The following is a 23178-nucleotide window of genomic DNA, read 5'->3' as shown; positions in this document are numbered from 1 at the left end:
TATATACTTAACACATACTAAGAAAACTAAAATATAAATATTATACCCATATTCGTAATAAGAACCATGTCTTATACCAGAGTGAAGAAGATCACCTAGTTTTAAGAACTAAGTTTTATATCGGAGTAAAAACTATCACCTAGTTTCGAGAACTAGGTTTTACATCAGAGTGAATACGATCGAGTGTGAAAGGATCAGTGGCACCAATAGAGACAGGGATCTAACTATTGATGACAACTTCTGGAAAACGGTTTGATAGAAATCCTGTTAGGGATTTATATCGCTTTCTATTCTTCACAAACCTTTGCAAACTCTTGAAGCGATTCAAGTGCGGAAACATTTTCTTGGGTTTAAAGCTAAGAACGAATGAAATAATGAAGGATAGAATGAAAAAGACACAACAGGTTGTTTATGGATGTTCGGAGAAAACTCTCCTACGTCACCCCTTCTTCCAACCACCGGAAGGATTCACTATATACTTTTCTTTGAATCAAATACAGTTTCAGTGCTAGCTAATTGTTGAACAGAACAAACTTTGTTCAACTTACAGAAGGTTTTAAGAATATCACTCAGCTAGACAGGGTTTTGATTATATCTCTCTCTTGATGTACAAACTCAGTAAGCAAGCAAGTAAGCAATTCGTAAGATAGATTGTAAGTCCGGCAGCTCGTCTGTTGTCCTTGAAGATCTTTAAATAGAGAACAGGTACCAACGGTCGAATCTTCTGCATTGAAACGTGGTAAGAACCCATTGGAAAGCCTCCATAGTACATAGGAACATCAGACTCTATGCATAAAGATCGTCGCCATACCAATCTGGTAGTGCCCCGAATATTCTTCTAGAATTGTCCTACAAGGAACAAGTAGTGGAAAGAATATTTACTTACGTTGAATTCATTTATTGGATGCCACTGACTACCGTACTGATCTGCACGGATTAATGGAGCAGGAGTAGCGTACAACTAGTTGATCGTGCGTAGACAGATGCTGACTTCAAGCAACTACTGAAGCGAGATATTAGACGTGCTCCATTAGACTGCCAAGTCTAATGAAGTTAGACGCCCTCGTCTAATAGCAGGATCCATTAGACCACCAAGTCTAATGGAGTTAGACGGCACGTCTAACTACGTGTCCCTTCAGACTAGTCTGAAGAAGTTAGACTCCCAACGTCTAACTTTCATCTGTTAGACTACACATCTAACTACGTGTCTGTTAGACTGTATGTCTAACCACGTATAAGTTAGATTGCACGTTTAACTACGTGTTTGTTAGACTGCACGTCTAACCACGTATATGTTAGACTGCACATCTAACTACGTGTCCGTTAGACTGCATGTTTAACCACGTATAAGTTAGACTGCACTTTTAATTATGTGTCTGTTAGACTGCACGTCTAACTATGTGTCTGTTAGACTGCACATCTAACCACGTATAAGTTAGATTGCACGTCTAACTAGTCGCACGTCTAACAACCAACACGTCTAATGAACCTGATTCAAGCTAAGTCTAACTTAACACGTTTTGATGCACCTGCAAAAAAACAATTAAACGGCTTAGTTTCATTCTTATTTAAGTTTTACACAAGTTCATCATCAAAATACCGTTAGTAAAAATAATTTGACCCATCAAAGTGACTTTGAGAACTATGTTTTAATCGGAGTGATAATGATCATGTAGTTTTGAGTAATAAGTTTTACATCAGAGTGAAAATGATCACCTTGTTTCCTAAACTAGGTTTTACATAGAAGTAAAAAGGATAACCAAGTTTCGAAAACTAGGTTTTATATCGGAGTGATAACGATCATCTTGTTTTGAGAATTGTGTTTTACATCGGAGTGAGAAAGATCAACTAGTTTTGAGAACTAGGTTTTACATCAGAGTAAAAATGATCACCTTGTTTAGAGAACTAGGTTTTACATCTTAGTGAAAACAATCACCTAGTCTGGAGAACTAGGTTTTACATCGGAGTGAAACTAATAACCTAGTTTCAAGACCTAGGTTTTACTTCGGAGTAAAAACGATCACCTAGTTATGAGATTTATGTTTTATATCAGATTGAAAACGATCACCTAGTTTCAAGACCTAGGTTTTACATCGGAATCAAAACGATCACCTAGTTTCGAGAACTAGGTTTTATAATTGATTGAAAACGATCATATAGATTCGAGAACAAGGTTTTACAATGGAGTGATATCGATCAACTAGTTTCGAGAACTAGGTTTTAATTCGGATTAATAACAATCCCTAGTTTTGAGGACTAAGTTTTACATCGGAGTAGAAATAATCACCTAGTATGGAGAACTAAGTTTTACATTGGGGTGATACCAATCACCTAGTTTCGATAACTATGTTTTACATTAGATTAAAAATGATCACCTAGTTTTGAGAATTAGGTTTTACATCGGAATGAAAATGAACATATTATTTAGAAAACTAGGTTTTATACGAAATAAAAATGATCACCTAGTTTCGAGAACTAAGTTTTACATTAGAGTGAAAACAATTACATAGTTTGAAGAATATGTTTTACATTAGAGTGAAAACAATCACTTAAGTTCAAGAACTTATTTTTACATCGGAGTGAAAACGATCACCTTATTTCAAGAACTAGGTTTTATATCATAGTGAAAATGATCACGTAACTTTAAGAACTAGGTTTTGATTCAGCATGATAAAGATCATGTAGTTTCAAGAACTAAGTATTACATCAAATCGAAAATGATCACCTTGTTTCTAAAACTAGGTTTTACATCAAAATCAAAACAATCACCTAGTCTAGAGAACTAGGTTTTACATCAGACTTATAACGATCAACTAATTTTGAGAACTAGGTTTTACATCGTAGTGAAAATAATTACCTAGTTTCAAGAGTTATGTTTTACATCGAAATAAAAACGATCATCTAATTACGAGAACTTGATTTTACATCAGAGTGTAAATGATCTCATAGTTTAAAAAGAACCAGGTCTTACATCAGAAGGTCTTACATCAGAGTGAAAACGATCTCCTTATTTCAAGAACTAGGTTTTACATCGGATTGAAAACAATGACCTAGTTTCGAGAACTAAGTTTTATATCGAAGTGAGTACAATTTTAGTTTCGAGATCTAGGTTTTACATCGAAAAAAATGATTACCTAGTCTCGAGAATAATGTTTTACATTATAGTGAAAACGATCACCTAGTTTTAAGAACTGGGTTTTACATCGAAGTTAAAATGATCACCTTGTTTCGAGAACTAGGTTTTATATTGGAGTGAAACTGTTAAACTAGTTTCGAGAACTAGGTTTTACATCGGAGAGAAAACGATCACATAGTTTTGAGAAGTAGGTTTTACAACAGAATGAAAACTAAAACCTAGTTTCAAGAAATAGGTTTTACATTGATGTGAAAACTATCACCTAGTCCAAGAATTATGTTTTACATTAAAGTGAAAACGACGACATAGTTTCGACAGAAAACTTTTACATCGGAGTGATAACGATTAACTAGTTTTAAGAAATATGTTTAAATCGGAGTAAAAGTGAATCCCTATATTCGAGAATTAGGTTTACATCGGAGTGAAAAAAAATCAACTAGTATGGAGAACTAGGTTTCACACTAGAGTAAAATCAAACACTTATTTTCGAGAACTAGATTTTACATCCGAATGAAAAAGATCACCTAATTTTTAGGAATTTGTTTTACATTGAATTTTATTTATAATAAGAGCTTTTTTGGGGCTTTAAAAATAATTAATCGTATTTAAAATTACTATGAAGTTTTTTTAATCTATTTTGGGATATTTTGAACATTTATTTTATTTATTTAATTTAATATAATTTAAAATTAGATTTGTTTGGAAATATAAAAGTTATCTCAACCGAATCAAAATTATCACAAAATTTTTTGAATAATATAAATTACATTAAAAGTCATAAATACATTATAAATTATTTTGACATATTCAAATAAAGGCTCATACTTGGCATCTAAATCAACAATAAAACACATCATACACATCATGGTACTCTTATTAAGCATTATTATTATATATATTAGAAATCCAAACTTTAGAGAAGTGAGTTACCAAATCCAATAAAGCTTTTGATCCCGATCATGACTAGTGACATCGTGGCTTTGACTATTCGAGCTTAAGACATGTAATTTGAGCATATTTACATAAGATGGGAAAATAAAAGATAGAAGAAGTCTCAAAAATAGTAGTAGTGGTTTATGAACTTGTCTCGTCTCCAACATCAATTTGATAGAGATCCCACATACTGTCAAAAATCTTTTGAACTGTTCAAGACATTTCACTACTATCTACATCATTCTTCTTCTATTATCTATACATAATCCATCAACTATTTGTTCAAATCCACAAAACAAAACAAAAGACAAATGATCCAATATGGATCAAAATCTAATAACACTACAATCTTCCCCAGTTCATAAACTTCCTCACCTCATCATACATGACCAAAATAGCAGCAGCCCCAGTACTCCTAAACACATTCGAAAGAGTCCCACGATAAAAAGAGACGACTCCCTCCCTCATATATATCTTCTTCCAACAATCCAACGTACTTCTATACATTGGCTGTTCCAATCCAGACTGCATCATCATTCTCCTCCTAACTGTATCCAATGGATATGATATCAAACCAGCCGAAGTAGTCACCACCTGAGCCGCCACCCAACGCTTCCACAGCCCAAGCTCCTCTTTTGATTCTTCTGACATCCTCTCTTTAATCGTATCAAACCCACCAAAGTATAGACCACGATGAACCACCATTCCTTGAAGAGAAGCTGGAAGGCCTCTGTAGATGCCCCGTATACCATCTTTCTTGTGTATTGTACTGAGGAAATGGTATATGCCTCTAAACTGACGTGCTTCAGTGTTTCCGAGGTCAGCAGCTAATCGGGTATGGGCGATATCAAGAGGATAGATTATGATCAATGTCGTACATCCTGCTGCAGACCCAGCAATGAAATTAGCGGCTGACCCAGATAGAAAGCTGCTGTTCTGTTTAGAGCTGCCACTGCGCAATATGCTTCGGTAAAGATCCTGGGAGAGAAACAATTGGTGAAGGGTTTTAAAACGTTAATGAAATGATTCTCAAAATATGGTTATTACATGAATGAATAGGTGCAAACAAAAGAAAGCATATTAACAAGTAACAACCCAAATTCCCCATCTGAAAAACATGATCTTTTTCCAGAAACGTAAATAAATTTCGGATCTTTTCTCTACTTTTTCTTTTCATTTTTTAAAATGATCATGGAAACTCAAACCAACAACCTTGTGGCAAAAACCCTTGCGCTGTACCGCTAAGCTAAACGAGCCTTCTGAATTTTTCTATTACTAAATTTAGTTTTCAGGAAAATATATCCAGATACAGAAACAATAAACAATAAGTGTTTTTAAGTGGGGATGTTTCCTCCAACAAGTAACCAAATCTCCAATAAAACAATGTTGCATTTCACTTGAACTATGCATGGTAAATTGGTTTCACTTGCGCTCTACCACTGAGCTAAACGAGCCTTCTGACCTTTTCTATTACTAAATTTAGTTTCCATGAAAACATTCAAACTCATAAATAATAAACAATAAGTGTTTCCAAGTGGGGATTTTTCCTCCATGAAAAATCTCCAAAAAACGGTGTCGCATTTCACTAGGACCATGCATGGTAAATTGGTTTCATTGCAAATGCAGAAATAAGTGCATTTGTAATCGTAATGTATAACTGTGTACGATTTCAAGAGCATTCTAGGTGTTTGATACATTTAGAATTTAGAGAAAGAAATGAGAGATAGGATCCCTTTGAACTTTGCTAATATCATTCATAAAATCTGGATATATTTACTAGAGATCCTTGGCTTTATATAAAACATATGAGACAAGTAATCTTTTGTAAAAAACTAAGTGTAACTCTTTTAACTTAATGGACTTATTTAACATTTTCGACTAACTACCTCCAACCATTAATATATCTATTGTCTATTGTTGTTGTATATCCACCATTGGATTGTCTAACCCTTGATTCTAGCCCTATGTGTACCATATCGTTGGCTCACATTGCTCAAAATTTTCACGAGACGAACTGCCTCTCATGTTGCATCCTTATGAGTGGATCCCAAGTCAACAATTCTTTACCTTTCCAATCTCAAGTAGGTTTCTTATTTTCAAAAGCATATTTAGACACAATGATTTCGTTTGTTGATAGATTTGGAAACCAACATTTCATTTTATTGCCATTCAATTTGAAATATATACCATGAAAAGATTCTATGTATCTCCTACTCGGCCGGTCCTCCAACTCTTCTTAATAAACCCACGTTGCCTTTCATTTGAGCAAGAGTTAGTACTGACATATTAAGATTTAATCTATGCGTTATTTGATCATTCTTATTGATTAGCATATAAAATTTTAGTTTATCTCCTCCATTGAGACCTTTAAAGTTCTTTTCTGTTTGAAGGCCATATCCTGCTCAAGCTATGGTGAGAAATAACATATAATTTCTGAAGATAGAAACAAAATTGAGAAATGTAGTACTAATTGAAAGAAAACATAATAGAAGAGAAAAGAAAGGAGATTGTGAGGTTGTGCCCATTGTCAAGATTATCTCTAATACTAATGTAATCGCTGCTATGATAGAAGTATATCACATGTAATAACAGGGATGCATCAGAAGGGGTAGGCTAGCATGTAGTGAATAAAGGCAATGCAGCTGTTAGTGGAGGGAAAAGCCAGTTATGGTTATGAAAGAGTTAGTATATAAGCATAGCTATTACAGTTAGTAAATTGATATGCCATTTATGAAAGAGTTAGTATATAAGCTTAGCTATTACATTTAGTAAGTTGATATGAGTGGATTAGTAGAGTATTTGTATCTCTCCCATTTCTCTCTAAGTCTCACCTCCCTTCTCTAGGTCTCATCCCCTCAGCTATTGTCTGTAATCATTACCTTCTTCTAATAATTCTAGATCTCATTATTGTATTATTACAAGGTACTACATGATTATTGACATTTCCCTGGCTGCATCTGAAACACTTATTTTTCTTTATCTCTGGATCCGGAAACAAAAATATAAATAAATTATAGTTTTTAAACGTTCTTGTATCTATATAAAAAAAAAGTGTTTCTAAATGGGGCCAATGCATTTCAATATTTTAGTTATGTCTTTATAACTATTAGATAGTCTTTGTAGATAAGAAACTGAAACTAGGCTATTAATATACAGGGATCTTTCGTTTCCATATGGTCACTTTCAGAAGGCAGTCATGTGGAGATTCTCTTTCATTTATGCTGGTCTTGATAATCCAATGAATTTGATCTACATAATTCCTGAAAATAACTGTTTAGCAGAATAAGTTGTTGTCTAACATGAATTCGTGCAATTATGGTTGTTCCCTTAACAGTTTATAAACACAGCTTCTTATTTCACAAGAAGAGTTAGAAGTTAGTTTATAGCCAGTGGATGAAGTGAATGATATGAAGAGCAAAAGGCTGAAATGGATTTCAATAAAGCTCTTGATCCGCGCTTTCCCGAGTGCACTTTCTTTTTGTTGAGCTAGGACCCTAACTTCAGATAGGACTTCCTCCTCCCAAGCGGCTTACAACTAATACCAAAGCTTAAACATTTATGGAGCCAAAGATATTTTTCTCATGTTATCAAGTTACCATAGTAGCAAATCTTATACAAAATATTCAAATGAGAGTGATGATTCAGTGATAAGAGCTTCATGCCAAGACACTGTCGAACCAGCACACAATTTGTGTAGTCGGGATGCCACGGCATTTTCTCCAACAATTTGTGCAGCTGGGCACACTCCACAAATTTCAATGGAATTCTTTACACATCAGATCTGCCAGATGCTTGTATTTAACTCTATTTTTAATAATTAATATATTTCCCCATTTGCAGGAAAACAAAAAGGATATGTTCATTTTGCTACCTCAACATCAATCAAAAGTTTGTTTTTCTTCCTCAACATGCATGCATTAGATTTGTTTTTCTTTCTAAACTTTTAAAAACGTCTCAAATTACAGCCCTTCAACAATGTTTTGTTCATTCCGTTATGTTATAAATCATCCATACACAATTTTGCATCTCCTTAATCATAATTCCTGACTTAATTTTTTTCTTTCTAAAATCATCATTACATTATCAGAGTAAACAAAATAATTATGACTCTTAAAAACTATAATATCTTCAATCTTAAAGGATCAAGAATTAAGGCCAATCACTCAGTTATCAAAAAAACTCGAGACTTTCTCTTTAGAGACTCTTGGTTTCATCTACCCGTAAACAGAAGACTCAATATTTAATGTTATTTATTGTAACATTTTTTTTACTATTTTTTTTACTATAAGTAAGTATATGTTACTAATAATCAATTAATATCAATGTAACTCTTTAAAGTTGATCATCTCTTTTATTATCATATTCTTTAAATTCTCCATTTCATTACTTTAACATGTATCATAGCATTCATAAGGATTAACACCCACAATCCTATCAAACTCTTTCAATCGGATTGAGGAGGAACATATATGAGTTTTGGATTCTATATTGAATCGTGTCAACGTACAAATGAAAAAACTGGTGTCGTCAAAATTCACCATCTAAGAGAGATGAGTCTCATTCTTTTTGCTCATGTCTTCAATCCTTTATCTTATTGAGATGATGTATTTCTACAAACTCATATATCATCAACATTTTTCTTCCAAATATCTCAACCACAAAGGTTAGTGTTGTTTACATATTGTTACCTATCAATTCTATATATCTCGTCACGTCACTTCTTTAACACTTTTTTTGTCTCTTTAAAATCACACAAACTCTCTATCAATCTTCTCTACATTATACTTCCTCTCCTCCACCGTTTTTTCCCATTATTTTCACTTTTACTACCACTCATTTTGAAATCTTATCATTCCAATTATCTTAACTTTTACCACCATCAAACTTTGAAAGTTAACCATCTTCCGTCATTTCATATTTACTACATGTGCCAAAAATAATTATCAAACTGTAAAAGTTGATGCCGACGGTTAAAGTTGATGTCGACTGTAGAAGTCAAGAAAATCATTACTGACCGTAAAAGTCGAGAAAATCATTACCTACTGTAAAAGTCGAGAAAAACATTACCTACTGTAAAAGTCGACCGATGCCGACTGTAAATGTCGAGAAAAACATTATTGGCTGTAAAAGTCGAAAAAATCATTACCGACTGTAAAAGTCGAGAAAATCATTGCCGAATGTAAAAGTCGAGAAAATAAATACCGCTTATAAAATCTGATGCCGACCGTAAAAGTTAAGAAAATATTTACCGACTGAAAAGTTAATGTCGCCCATGGGCTCTTAATTTGTCTCACATCATCACTCGTTTGTCTTGAATTTCTCGTCATCGTCAAATACATATCTATTGATGATCAACTGGCTAACAACATCACCGAAAGACTTGACTCAAACCATTTTATCTTATTACTACGTAACAATCTCATGGCGCGTACCAAGGTCAATCACTCATCTCTCAAAATACTCTTAAAAAAAAAGACTCTAATCTGAAGAGTCAACATTTAATATTATTTATTATAACATTTTATTTACTATTATTTTACTATAAATATCAGTACATGCCTAATCATCAATGGAAAGTTCAGTAGGCTGGAAGATGTATCATAAGGACCTATCAACAGAGTTTGAAGTTCCTTATGAGCAACAGAGTTTGAAGTTCCTTATCAACAGAGTTTAAAGTTCCTTATCGAGCAACGGATTACTACTGTACTACAACAAAAATTTCTTATTAAGTTACTCGGAATATACGATTGAGTACGGTAAGGGTAGCACAAATGATGCGGCATATGCCTTGTCTAGAATGGGTCAAGAAGGATATTGTGTTGTTGGTGTGATGAAATCGACTTGGAAAGAGGAAGTTATCGGTTCATATGAGTTATAGATTATGAAGCTATGGAGATATTATTGGCTATTGTGCATAATGATCCTGATTGGAAAGATTTCACTAGTGAGCACGGAGTCAATAAATCCATTGGAAGAGTTTTTGTGGGCTTACACGGTTCCTCGGAATGATGCATAATTTGAATATGGGGGACACTCAGGAATACAAGGTACTTACTAATGTGTTAAGTTGATATATCATTGGTAGGGATTCAAGGCAGCAGTACAAGAGTGGATTCGAAATTGTGATGTATGCCAGAAATTTAAAGTCAAGAAAGTGGGCAAGCTCGGATTGCTTCAACCTTTGCCCATACCGGAAGCTCCGTGGAATATTGAAGGGTTACCTAAGTCGGATGGATATAATACTATTTTATCGTTGTGGATCATTTTTCGAAATATGGTCACTTTATTGCTCTATCACATTCTTATTCTGATTATCAAGTAGCAATGTTGTTAATGGACGTGGTTTATAAATTACATGGAATTCCAGAAACTATTGTGTCCGATCAAGATGTCGTTTTCACTATTCTTTTATGGAAACAATTGCTAAAGGTAGTCGATGTTCAAGCTTTAATGAGTTCCTCTTACCACCCACAGACGGATGGTCAGACCGATAGATTATCAATGTCTTGAGTCTTATTTGCGTTGTCTGTGTAGGGATAAACCGAAAGCATGGAAGCGTTGATTATCTTTGGCAGTAAACCGAAAGCATGGAAGCGTTTATTATCATTGGCAGAATGGTAGTAGAACAGTTCCTACCACCGTACCATCAAAATGACTCCATTTGAAGCCCTTTACCCCTGGGTTCTATGATTAAAACATCAGTGGGTGACGTTGAAGACTATATGCTTATGAGGACACACATGATTCAACTACTGAAAGACAATTTATGATTGGCTCAAAATCGTATGAAAAAGTTGGTCGATCGTTCTTGTGTTAATAGAGAGTTTGGCATGGCAGATTTTGTGTACCTAAAGTTGCAGCCTTATCATCAGGTAAGGGTGGCAGCTAGAAATTATGTCAAACTGGCGGTCAAATATTACGGGCCATTTATGGTTATTCAAAAAATTGGTAAGGTGGCTTGTAACTTGGAACTTGCGGAGACAGTAAGATTCATCCTGTGTTTCATGTGTAGTTATTACGTCCAAAGGTGGGAAATGATATGGTAGTCCAGACAAAATTTTCAGCAGTGGCAAGTGATGGCTCAATAATGTTGGGTCCCTAGGAGGTTTTGCAAAGGAGGATGACAAAATGTCGCGGGAAGCCGGTGGGCAAGTGTTCGTGCAGTAGGCCCAAACTTTGATGAAAGATGCTAGGGGAAGAATGGTCTTTTTTTTGCTATCAATTTCCGGAATTTGTGTCTAAGTTTCTTCAGACAGAATTCGTTCTTCGCGTACAACAAGGTTTTTAACGAGAAAGAAATGTGATATTCACCATGTGACATGAATCAAGGGGTAACTGGGATAATTTTGGGTTTTGGCTTATGTATGTTATTTGGTAGGCAGTTGTTAAATCATGGCAAGGTTACCTTCTCTATATGGCTGTAGCTGTAGTATATAGACACTCTATGGTTTTTATTTAGTAGTTAGCTTTGGTTAATGAAAACTCTGTCTATTCCTTCTAATCATTTTCTTCTATTCTGATGTTCTTTTCTGTATTTGGATACATAACTTGTGTTATATTAGGTTGATTCACTTCACATATTCTCACATAACCAAAATGATATATGCAAACAAGAAGAATCTAATTCTAGAAGCAAACATTCAATAATAATATATAAAGAAAATGACAAGAAGTAGAAGAAGATAAAGAAAGAAAAATAAATAAAATAGTGTACCTTGAGGGAGAAATTAAGGGCAACAGAAGGGTAATAGCGTAGGACGCTGCTGCCATTACCCCTCCAAAGGGAGAGAATGCCTTCCTCTCGGACGGTACGGACGAGACAATCGACCATTCCCTTGAAGCGGCGGTGAGGCGCGCGGATGATGGCGGCGTTACTCTCTTGTGTCTGAAGAAGAAGTTTCGCCCTCTCTATTGGGGCAACGACCGTGTGGACCATGCCCGCCATCACTGCCCCAGCAATCAGATCCCTGTGAAAGTTGGCTAGCCAATCGTAGGGAGTTAGCAACATGGCCTTTTCATTCAAATTGAGTTCCGACTGGGGGATCTTCTCTTGTCCCCCATTTTCAACAACCATTTTCTGAAATTAGATCCCCAAACCTAAATCTATGTCGGTGTTTACGAGCGTATATGATCCGTGTGTATATATTGATAGGTATATGTGAATAAGTATGACGTATCTAGAATCAAATAATTGACTTGAAAAATTAGAATCATGGCAATCTTGAAGTTTCAGGGATAGGGTTTCCGGCGAAGGGAAAAATGTCTGTAATCTTGATCAGTTGATTATATGAATCTGTCTCGCTCTAAACTCTACTTGGCTTGGCGATTGAAATGGAAGTGCGAACATATGCCCGAACTCTTTTGAGTTCGCCCGTCCGTAAAACAATAAAAGCTGTTCATCCTTTCTCTAATAAACAATTATCCATCCTCTTTGCAGCTATAGCGGTAGCCTGTAGGCCGGGAAAATTTTGTCGAAATAACCCTTAAAAATGTCTTAAATGTGCTGGTTTGGTGATCATTAAATTTTTTTAACGGAATTATCCCTTAGGTATTCGAAGGGAGTGTCGTCACGCGAAGGAACCTATTTTTTTATATAAATTTTCAATTTTTTTCATTTTGGTATTTTCCTTCCTCTCTCTTCGTTATTTTGCTCTCATCAGCGACTGACGAACAAACCCTAAACGAACGTTCTCTCTCAATGCAGGTTGGATGCTCGATGATGATATTTGCAGATGAATGCAGATAAGTTTCTTCTTATTGTTCATCTTGTCGATGCGGGTTGGATGCTCGATGATGATATTTGTAGATGAATGCAGATGAGTTTGTTCTTATTGTTTATCTTGTTCATCTTGGTTGTTCATCTTGTCGATGCAGGTTGGATGTTCGATGCTGATATTTGCAGATAATGCAGATGAGTTTGTTCTTATTGTTCATCTTGTTCATCTTAGTTTTCATCTTGATTGTTCATCTTGTCGATGCAGGTTGTATTCTCAATGATGATATTTGCAGATTATTGTAGAGAGTTTGTTTTTATTGTTCATCTTGTTCATCTTGCTTGTTCATCTTTTCGATGATGATATTTACAGATGATACTCTAATTCGGTTCCGTTTCAGGAAAGATTCATGTGATTCGATCCCTTCACGAGACAGGAACGATCGTCTCGCGAGAAGAGACTGAATCATATTAATCCTCTCGCAATGAGTCGTCCCTTCTCACGAAGGACATAATCATCTCGCGAAAGGAATGAGGAGAAGGAGAATGAAAGTGAGGAGACTGAAGATCAGGTGAAGGAGAATGAGGAGAATGAAGATCAGGTGAAGGAGAATGAGGAGAAAGAGAATGAGGAGAAGGAGAATGAAGTTAAGGAGAATTAAGGTAGGGTGAAGGAGAATGAGGAAATGGAGAATGAGGAGAATGAAGATGAAGAGAAGGAGAAGATGAAGGGATGATGAATGAAAATAAGGAGAATGAAAATGATTAGAAAAGAGAATGAAGGTGAGGAGAATGAAGATGAATGTGAAGAGAATGAAGATGAAGGTGAGGAGAATGAAGTGTCCAACCGATTCGAGTTTTCTGTGCATGACAATGAATCCCATTTTAAAGTCAATTTGAAAGACAGGAACTGCACTTGTAGGGTATTTGAAATATCCGATCTTCCTTGTATGCATGCCCTAACTATTGCCCGTCACCGAAATTTGGTTTATAACGACTTATGATCAAGAAGAATCACATTCAATCTAAAGATTTCAGTATCCATCTCCAACTTCACTTAAACCAACAATGAAAGCCAACTAGTTAAACATTGACCTAATAATGTATACAAACATCAAAATTAAACTATAATTGAATCTATTGTATGAACAGATAAACAATCATCGAAGAGCCAACCATAACTGATGAAGAATCACATTCAATTAAAAGATTTCAGTAACCAGCTCGAACATCACTTAAACCAACGATGAAAGCAAACTTGATAAAGATTGACGTAATAATATATACAAACATGGAAACTAAACTATAATTGAATATGTTGTAAGAACAAAGAAACAGTCATCGAAGCCAACCTTATGTAACAAATGAAGAATCACGTTGAATCTAAAGATAAATATCCATCTCAAACATCATTTAAACCAACAATGAAAGTAAATTAGTTAAACTGAACTAATAATGTATACAAACATGTTTAATTTGTTGTAAGTACAAAGAAACAATCATCAAAGGTAAGGTAATAACATTCAATCACAAGATTTCAGTATCCATCTCGAACATCACTTAAGCCAACAATGAAAGCAAACTAGATAAACACTAACCTAATAATGTATTCAAACATCGAAACTAAACTATAAATGAATCTATTGTAAGAACAAAGAAATAATCATCGAAGCAAACCTTACATAACCGATGAAGAATCACATTCAATTGATCTAAACCTTATAAAATAATGTATACAAACATGAAAACTAAACTACAATCATCTCCTCACCTTCATTCTCCTTCTCCTCATTCTCCTTCACCTTATTCTCCTTCACTTCATCTTCATTCTCATCACCTTCTCCTCATTCTCCTTCTCCTCATCTTCATTCATCATCTCCTTCATCTTTTTTCTCATCTTTATTCATCATTATCCTACGATATAAGAACTCAATTTTCCTGGCAGTTTTTCATCATCGATTCGATGAAAAACTCTATGCCTATGGTGCTTTGGTTCTTTTGGAACGTGAGAAATTGATATCTTCAATGGTAAGTTGTAATGTGTGATTTTTGACAGGCTTTCATTGTTACGGAATAATCGAAACCTTTGTAACCAAAAATCCAAACTCTCATCCCTAGTGTGAATCCTAGTCAGCACGACCCGATTTCCTCTTTTGTCATCGATGTAATTCTTTGTTCACCGTGATCAGGTAATTGATTAAACACAAGATACACCACAACTCATTGTTGTTGGTTTTTTATTAATTGTTTTATGTAGGTTATACTATTCGAAAGGTATCTCTTCGAATTCGTTCGTCAGATAGAACTACTTAGATAAATCGTCTCACGAATGTATATGGAGTCTCTATATATGGACACATAGTTTCAAGTAAGACAATTACGATCTTGCATGGAGTTAGAATGCAACGAATTCTGAACCTGTGCTCTAGATGTGTAGTATGCTATGTTTGCTTATGTTGTTATCTTATATAGGTATTTTGTAGGTATGTTTCTATTGCCACGCATTCGATTCCTCGAACTCGTGTTGCTACAAAAGGTAAAGTAGAGCAAAAGATGCATGATCTAGGTTGTCTTTTCTTTAATATTTTACCGAAGAGAAAAATATTCTTTAATATTTTACATTTTAGGGTTACAAAATTAGTGCTTATTTGATCAAGCTTGGACATACGTTTTGCAAAGAGAGAAGTTATTTTCTCCAAATTCTGTCCAAGTGGAGTATTCAGTAGACACTCAATTTTTATACCCCAAAATTAAAATAAATCTGTCTGGTTCAGTATGATGATCATACTAGATTATTGGACTAGGGGAGCAAAAATCAAAAGTACTTTTCAGAATTGGCTTAGAACGACCCTCGAGTAGCGGTTCAAATGTCAATTTCCAAAAATACTCGAGCTTCAGATGTCTTTATACGTTCAGAATGACCGATTTAAAAAATCATGAACTTTGAGTATAATATTGATGTTGGACAAAATGTATCAAACAACTAGTTCGGGGCCTTTTTGTGTGTCAAAATGTCATTTTCATAAAAAAAATAGTCGAAATTCAGGATACCTAATTGGTTTAAATTAACCGGTTTGAAAAATTATAAATTTTAAGTATAATATTATTGTTCGCAATTTTGTGCAGAAGACCTTAAAAAGGGCAAAAAAAAGTCAAAAACCGAGTAGAATTAGATGAGTCAATGATGAGTCAACGGAAGTCAACAGGTCAGACTGCGCCTCTAAGGAAATTCAAGAAAATGTGGAAGCTGACGTCATGTTGACGCCAGATGCAGATTATTTGAAAAATGCCCAAATATGCGTGTTTGGTGCTATGAGTTTGCTAAAGAAGTCTTGAACGAATCATCAACTTGGAAAATTCACTCAGATCGTTATACTTAACGAAATTAACTGATCTTAGATGAAATGGAAAGGTTGAAGAGTTCTCTACAAGATTTGTTTGTATCCAAAATTGAGTTCTTAACCCCATAGAATCGGCGGTACAAGACAATGCGACCAAGACATGATCAAATTGGACATGCCTGTAGTGTATAATTCATAACTGAAGCTATGTTGCTTCGAATTTAGATTGTGACCTACGGTTGGAAAGATAAGACGCAGCCTGCTCGAATGAAACCCATCCCGTAACTCTATTCGACGACTAATTTGGTCAATTCAGATCGACAACCCGATGCAAGTTCTTTCAGTCCTAGAGAGAAATAGAGCATGGTGTGACTTTGAAAATTCATATCTTTTGATTGGCTCGACCATTTGGAGCAAATGAGATACCGTTAGAAATGACATTGAGCTAGCTTTCTTTTGATACTAAGCAGCACTCAAGGTTCGACCTACAACTCACGTTAGGTCGCCCGTAAGTCGAGCTGTTCATTTCGAGACCACCGATGTTCCATCAAGAATTTGCATGGATTTGCAGTCAATCTTGAACATTTTTTCCAGCACAAATGTTGTATTTAACAAGATCACCTTTCCAATGTATCATGACTCAACCTCAATGGTGATCTAAGTAAAATGTTATAGCTATTTGAAATTTTGATTGAACGAAGACAACTAAAAACCGAAACCAAAACCAAAAAAATGCTTGAATTAAAAAAAAAAATTAACTCGCCTACACTTGTCCATAAATATTTAGATTTATTCATTATAATCCACATTAAAAAGTTGATGCAACTAATACTAAAATTCTGCGCGACTATTTGAACCTCACGTTACAATTTGAGAGGCTATTTAGTTTTTATCCCTTTTTCCAAACAAAGTAGATGAAAGGTGGATGAGCTTGGTCTGTTCTCTAAGCTCTGATGAGATAGGGGTGAAAAGATTAGAGAAAACACAGGTAAGATTCATGGCCGCGGTTCTGGTCTCTCCGCCTCATTCATTCTCTTTAGTCGCTTCTCCTCTCCTCCTTCAACATCCTTCCCTTTCTTCTCCCAGGTATCCTCTCTACGCTTTCCTTTGTTCGAGTATTCCCTACTTTTTCTTAAGACCGCTGATATGATTACAATCTTTGAACATCAGGAATATTGTCGGAATTTGCTCGACTCGGAAAATGAAGTTTAGACTGCGCGAGAAGTTCAAACCGTGTTGTCACGCTTACCCTGATTTCAGTTCCCATTCCAAGGTCTTCAGAAGACATTTGGTGCTTTTTGGCATTTCTTCTTCCTTTCCTTTTGCCTTACCAACTCCTTCAGGTCTCTCTATCTCTCTATAAATGATACATCTATGTTTTTAGCATTAAGTTCCTTTTGCTCGTCATCTCCTTAACGAATTGGATAACTATGATAGAAAAGGTGAATATTTATCTTTTAGTGCCTGAATTAGCTAATCTCAGTTTCATTACTAATTTGATTAAACCACAAACCAGTTAATGCAGGCCTTACCCTTTAATAAAAGTGGGGGAAAAGTAACAAGATGTTAGTATATGGAAGGACGGTGATAGTGGTAGAGCTAAGTGATTGAATTAGTAAATTCAAATGTGTTGGTTATAAGCCAAAAATAAAAGTATAGAAAAATCACTAGGATAGTTCATGATGACATTCTTGTTTACTGTGGTAGTTCATGTACGGGTCTCTAGTTCTTTATTCCTTCAAGATGTTAAACATTTCTCTTTGTTCTTATATATATTTTGCAGGATTGAGTAGTGTTTCTGAGGATGCAAAAATGGATTCATTTACTGATGAAGTTAATTCATATTCTTACTTGTACCCTACAACATCACCAATGAACAAGATTGTCTTGAAATGGTATGGTTATTGAAATAAACAATATTTTTAATTTTATTTTTGTGTGTTTTCCTTGTGAAATTTCCACCAGACTTTAGAGTGGTTATGCACTTCAAATAGATAGTTTTTTTGTATGGAGATTCCCAAATTGATCTACTTTATTATTTATGTACTCATTCTCATATATCATAAATATTGGCACAAAAATATTTGATACAGCTTGTAACATGCTAATTGTGACTTCAGCTTGTAACATGCATTAAAGAATGAAAACTCTTATGGGTGTAAGGAACTAAGTTGGTCTTTATTTTCATCATGTTCAATGCATCTCAACTAACATACTTACACAAACACTTGTCGCACACACACACCTGCATGCATACACACAGACAAGTAAGGCGCGAGGAAATTTATGAGAAGTGGTAACAAATCCCCCCACCAAGATGTATAGACCCCATTTGGAACACTTATTTTTTTATTTTTGGATCCAGTTACATAAATGTTTGGAAACTAAACTTAATGAGATATATTCAGTTATTTTTGTTTCTTTATTTGTACCTGGATCAAGATACCAAAAAATCTAGACAAAGATTTAAATAGTATTTCCAGTCTTTTCCACTTGTATACAAGGGAGGAAATGCCATAATAGGTTATAAAAGCTATGTGTTATTGTGCAAATAAAGAAAATTTTTATTTCTAGTGGTCATCAAAATTCAAAGGGTACACTTGCATCTAACCATGTGGCTAATTTTATTCCTTGTTTCATTTTCTGTATCCAACTCTATAACGTCTTTGCAGGGTAGAGTCTAGGAAGCCAGAGCGTTACTCATCAGCTGCGCCTTTGTCTCGTGAGTTTGTTGTGTCTTTTCTCTTGTACACGATATGCGTCTTTTCTTGTGTGTGAGAGGCAGGGACTTATGATTAAATGGGTACAGCTGATGCTCGCCTGCGAATTGTGTCAGAGCGTGTTGATATTATTCACAATTTGATTATCTCTATTACGGTAACATCACTAGTGTCATGCTGTAATAAAATCACCTTATGATTAATCTTCCAAGGTTTATGATGTATCTTATTGATTCAGATAGGTCCCCCAAATGCTAATTTCTTGAAAACGAAGGACAAGATTTCATGGAATGCAAAAGATGTTGCTGATTCTGTTTTATCTGACAAGTCTGCTTTGGTAATTTCCTCTAAAAGAGCTCCTTCATTGTTAACAACATATTTTATATGCTTGGAAAGGCATATGAAACATCGTTATTATTATTTTTCAACTGGGGTTAAGGATGAAAATGAATATTCAAATCTATGATGATCGATTTTCTCCCCCAGCGTGTCACCTCAGCTCAGCGATTGGCAGAAAGTTCTTTGCTCAATGCTTATTCCTCCGACGTGAGTTTGTGTACATAATATTTCTATACTTCCCCTGTAAATATTATTCTACCATTATATATGCACATTTACTGGTACTTATCAGGTTGATGGTGAGCCATATTGGTATTATGATTACCTTGTTCGCAAGTCTCCTGCAAAAAACGTTAGTCTTCTAGCTTACTTTTAGTTTAGAAGAAAAAATAACTATCATTATTAAATAATCGTTGGGTGGAAACAGGCTCAAGAATCTAATCTATACCGGCACTACATGTCATCAACAGCCGAACGGGATGGTAAAGCCCTATTCTGTTCCTTATTTGAAAATACAACTTTAAACATGTATAAAATAACCGAAACAGTCTAGTAAATCAGCACATTGGATACATTGGAGATTAAACTGCAACTTGTGGAAATGATAAGTCTAGAAGAATAACATAATCTGCGAAATGCAGGTTACTTGTACACTTTGAATGCTTCGACTCTTAGCAAGCAGTGGGATGTTGTAAGTTCCTTTTCCTTCTATAAAACTTAAATTTTGGTTTACTGTGACAATTGTGTTCTCTGTGGTCCTCCCTAATAAACATCTCATAAAGTCTTTGGTATTGGACTAAATGGACATCCTTTTGAGTTGTACACAGATGGGACCTCTACTTGAAACAACTGCAGCTTCTTTTCGTCTTCTTCCTCCTACGGAAAACTATGTACCTCCATTCAAGGATCCATGGAGATTTTGGTGACAAAGGATGTCATATTCTTATTTACATTATTGTATAACATGTTGTATGTATGTGTGTGAGAGAAAAAGAGGGAGAGATAGAGATGGTGTGGTGGATTAGAGAACTCATCCCTGTAAGTTCCAAAATGTAATTTCAGTATCAGTCCATTTCTTTCTTCTGTCTGATAATTCTTTGAAACTATGTCAATTTAAAATGACTGAACCTATATAGTTTAATGTTGAATACAATATTTTAACTAACATATGTAGTAAAGTGTTAGAAAAATGGTCAGAATTATTTTTTTTCTTGTTTAGTATAAGATTGTTTTATGAATTATGATTTAAATTATCTATAGATTACATTATGAATTAGATTATATATTGTTATTTTGTAAGTATTATATGATCTAAATTATGTTGTAATCATGATCTAATATTTTTTTCATATGGTTATATCATAACTCACCACTAGTAGTCTAGTACTATATAAAAAAATGTTATTTCTTCAATATTTAATTCATGAAGAAATGATTGAACACAAGTTCAAATAAACTTTCTTCAACTGTCATACCTTGTTTGGAATTGAACATAGGTAGGCATGGCAGTAGGGGCCGACGGTTTGGGTACCCAAAGGAATCTGTTCGGGTATTTATTTTGCATTTCAGTTCCGGATTATTTTAGGTCAAAATGATCGGTTCTAGTTACCGATAGAAGAATTGAGTAGTTAACCGGTTTTTGGGGGAGAGTTCTGATCCGGTTCAGATCAGTTACACTTTGCTCTTTCATTCATTTAGATGGCAAGATTATGACTATCATTGAGAGATACCATTGAGAATGTCAGTGGAACAATTCAAGAATTAGTTGATATCATTTTTGTTGAGAAAAGGACTAACCTTTTTATCAATAAAAGAGAACAAATGCTGTCAATAAGTTAAAATTTAAGTAGAAATTCTTAAATTTGTTTCTCATGCATTATAGGTTTTGGAAGAAAAAAAATGTCATTTCTCATTTTTGAAATTATATAATTAAATATTACAAACTGCAAATTAAAGTTTGGTTAGCATCATAGGCTAAAAAAATCACACTTCTCGAACATTAAAGGCCTCCAAGGGTAGTGAAACCTACCTACAAGCTTCATCCTAATTAAGATGGAAAATAATTTCTAAAGTAAGAGGTCTCTAACAACAATAAAAAAAAACAGTCTATTATTTAGAAAGGTGGTGGTGGGAAAGATGCATCAATATGGGTAATTCGGTTATCCTTCGTTTCCGATGTGTTTGATGCAGGGGAGCACGGACAAGGTGATTCAATAGGCGGCGGCGGAGGGAAACCAGGCAATGCTTGTGGTGGCGGCGGTGATGGTAATTGCTTGCATGGTAATGGAGGCGGTGGAGGTGGGGATGAAGGGCTCTGTGGAGATGGTGGTGGTGGTGGTAATGAAGGCCTTGGCGGCGGCGGTGGCGGCGGTGGTGGAGAAGACTGTGGCGGTGGCGGTGGTGGCGGTGGCGGCGGAGTAGAAGGTTTTGTCTTCTGGCATGGCGGTAAAGGCGGAGGAGGAGGAGGAGGCAGAGGAGGAGAAGAAATACATTGGAAAGCAGTGCAATTTACCGGACGAGATAAGAAGCCCTTACATAGTATCGTGGACTTCTGATCCGGCCTCTCACGTAGACAGTTTTTTCGGTCGGCAAAACCGGCAAGTTCCAAACAAACAGGGGACTCTCCAGTGAAGTAATTATATTCGTATATAAATTTTTCTAAACGAGGAAGCGAGCACAGTGTCTCAGTGACATTGCCAGAAAGAAAGTTACGACCCACATTCAGCTTCTCAATACTCGTCATTCCTTTCATATTCTCCGGTAATGTGCCCATAATTTCATTCCCACTCACGTCGAACACAGTAACATTCTTTAACTTCCCGATATCATCCGGCAAGCACGACCGGAAACTGTTGTTCGACAAGATTATCTCGTTCAACGTTTCCGACATCTTCCCCATACCCACCGGCACACACCCGCTAAATTCATTGTTCGCCAGAACCATCACCGAAACACGCGAATTTCCTATGTTGTCAGGCAGTCTCGACGCGAATTTATTGTCGTTTACAAATATAGCATCTAGATTATCCTTCTCAAAGAGTTCTTTCGGAAGTTTACCTTCGAACTCGTTGAATCGAATGTCTAAATAATTAAGCCCCGGAAGTTTCAATATATGACAAGGGAACTCGCCGGAGAATCGATTGTTGCTTAGATCTAACTCGTATAATAGTTCGAGGTTTGTGAAAGTCCGAGGTACCACGCCGCAGAACCGGTTCGAGTTAACGTGGAACAGAGCCAAGTCAAATAGTAAGCCAAGTTCATCTGGGAGATGGCCGGCGAGGTTGTAATGATTAACATCTATTCCGGCTACAGTTTGTTGGGAGAAACAGTCCGGGGATGGGGCACAAAACACGCCAGTGTAGTTGCATACATCGGGTCCGACCCAATTGTGAGTAACTTTTTTTGGGTCGGAGATAATGGCCCGTTTCCAAGCCTGTAGTGCGATGTAAGCATTTTTAAGCTTTGGACTTTCGAAATGGAAAGATGGGTCGATAATGAGGCTGTTGAAACTTGCATCGGCGGGGGCGGGGAATGAGGAAAATAGTTGCCGGTGGTGGACATATTTGACTTCAGGTAATTGATCTGATTGGAAGGAGTCAGGATTGGAAGCTATGGTTGTTATTTGAATGATGAAGACATTGATGATGATGATAAAAATGCATGGTAAGGAGATGTTGAATTTTGGAAGGAAATCAAGATGATGATTTCTAGATTTCATCTCTTTGATTAGGTTGGAGAATTCAGCATGAAATGGTATTGGAAGAAGAAACAAAGAGAAGAGAAAGGAGGAGTTCAAAATAGTTGTGCAAATCTATTGGGGTAGTGCGGTATTCTTGGCTCTTGAGGAGGGAAATTCCTTGTGATCAGCTCTTTATTATTATTATTATTATTATTATTATTATTTGTTAATCAATCTCATCTATTCCATTAAACTTGGACAATGAACTCATGTATTCCACTTAATTTAAAATGAATTATCATATTTTTTGAGCTTTA

The 23178-nt window shown here is 35.5% G+C and overlaps 3 protein-coding genes across 3 annotated transcripts; 1 reads left to right on the top strand and 2 right to left on the bottom strand.

Annotated features, from left to right (window-relative positions):
* Window positions 1–4172: 4172 nt before the first annotated feature.
* LOC124928086 (probable ADP,ATP carrier protein At5g56450) lies at window positions 4173–12497 on the bottom strand. The gene is made up of 2 exons (XM_047468618.1): window positions 11784–12497; window positions 4173–5047 (listed from the first exon to the last, which is right to left on the bottom strand). Exons 1-2 carry the CDS (start codon window positions 12141–12143, stop codon window positions 4412–4414), a joined length of 996 nt encoding a protein of 331 aa, XP_047324574.1. The 5' UTR covers window positions 12144–12497; the 3' UTR covers window positions 4173–4411.
* Window positions 12498–17024: 4527 nt separating this feature from the next.
* On the top strand, window positions 17025–20351 carry LOC124925747 (psbP domain-containing protein 5, chloroplastic). The gene is made up of 11 exons (XM_047465827.1): window positions 17025–17209; window positions 17294–17466; window positions 17907–18018; window positions 18796–18845; window positions 18933–19000; window positions 19082–19180; window positions 19330–19389; window positions 19475–19534; window positions 19610–19664; window positions 19824–19873; window positions 20010–20351. Exons 1-11 carry the CDS (start codon window positions 17049–17051, stop codon window positions 20106–20108), a joined length of 987 nt encoding a protein of 328 aa, XP_047321783.1. The 5' UTR covers window positions 17025–17048; the 3' UTR covers window positions 20109–20351.
* Window positions 20352–21295: 944 nt separating this feature from the next.
* Window positions 21296–22900, bottom strand: LOC124924612 (leucine-rich repeat extensin-like protein 4). The gene has a single exon (XM_047464625.1). It carries the CDS (start codon window positions 22898–22900, stop codon window positions 21296–21298), a length of 1605 nt encoding a protein of 534 aa, XP_047320581.1.
* Window positions 22901–23178: the final 278 nt, after the last annotated feature.

The sequence above is a fragment of the Impatiens glandulifera genome, chromosome 2 (assembly GCF_907164915.1).
Source record: "Impatiens glandulifera chromosome 2, dImpGla2.1, whole genome shotgun sequence".
In the NCBI taxonomy this organism is placed as follows: Eukaryota; Viridiplantae; Streptophyta; class Magnoliopsida; order Ericales; family Balsaminaceae; genus Impatiens; species Impatiens glandulifera.
The sequence above is the reverse complement of the archived record's forward strand: the minus strand, read 5'-3'. Positions and strand labels throughout refer to the sequence as shown.

What these genes read in the sequence shown, in the direction of transcription:
- LOC124928086 (XM_047468618.1), bottom strand. Translation starts at nt 12,143, where the DNA reads ATGGTTGTTGAAAATGGGGGACAAGAGAAGATCCCCCAGTCGGAACTC. An exon ending in CCCTTAATTTCTCCCTCAAG is followed by an intron (nt 5,048 to 11,783) that starts GTACACTATTTT and finishes TTTCTCTCCCAG; the next exon opens with GATCTTTACCGAAGCATATT.
- LOC124924612 (XM_047464625.1), bottom strand. Translation starts at nt 22,900, where the DNA reads ATGAAATCTAGAAATCATCATCTTGATTTCCTTCCAAAATTCAACATC.
- LOC124925747 (XM_047465827.1), top strand. Translation starts at nt 17,049, where the DNA reads ATGAGCTTGGTCTGTTCTCTAAGCTCTGATGAGATAGGGGTGAAAAGA. An exon ending in TGCCTTACCAACTCCTTCAG is followed by an intron (nt 17,467 to 17,906) that starts GTCTCTCTATCT and finishes TATATTTTGCAG; the next exon opens with GATTGAGTAGTGTTTCTGAG. An exon ending in AACAAGATTGTCTTGAAATG is followed by an intron (nt 18,019 to 18,795) that starts GTATGGTTATTG and finishes ACGTCTTTGCAG; the next exon opens with GGTAGAGTCTAGGAAGCCAG.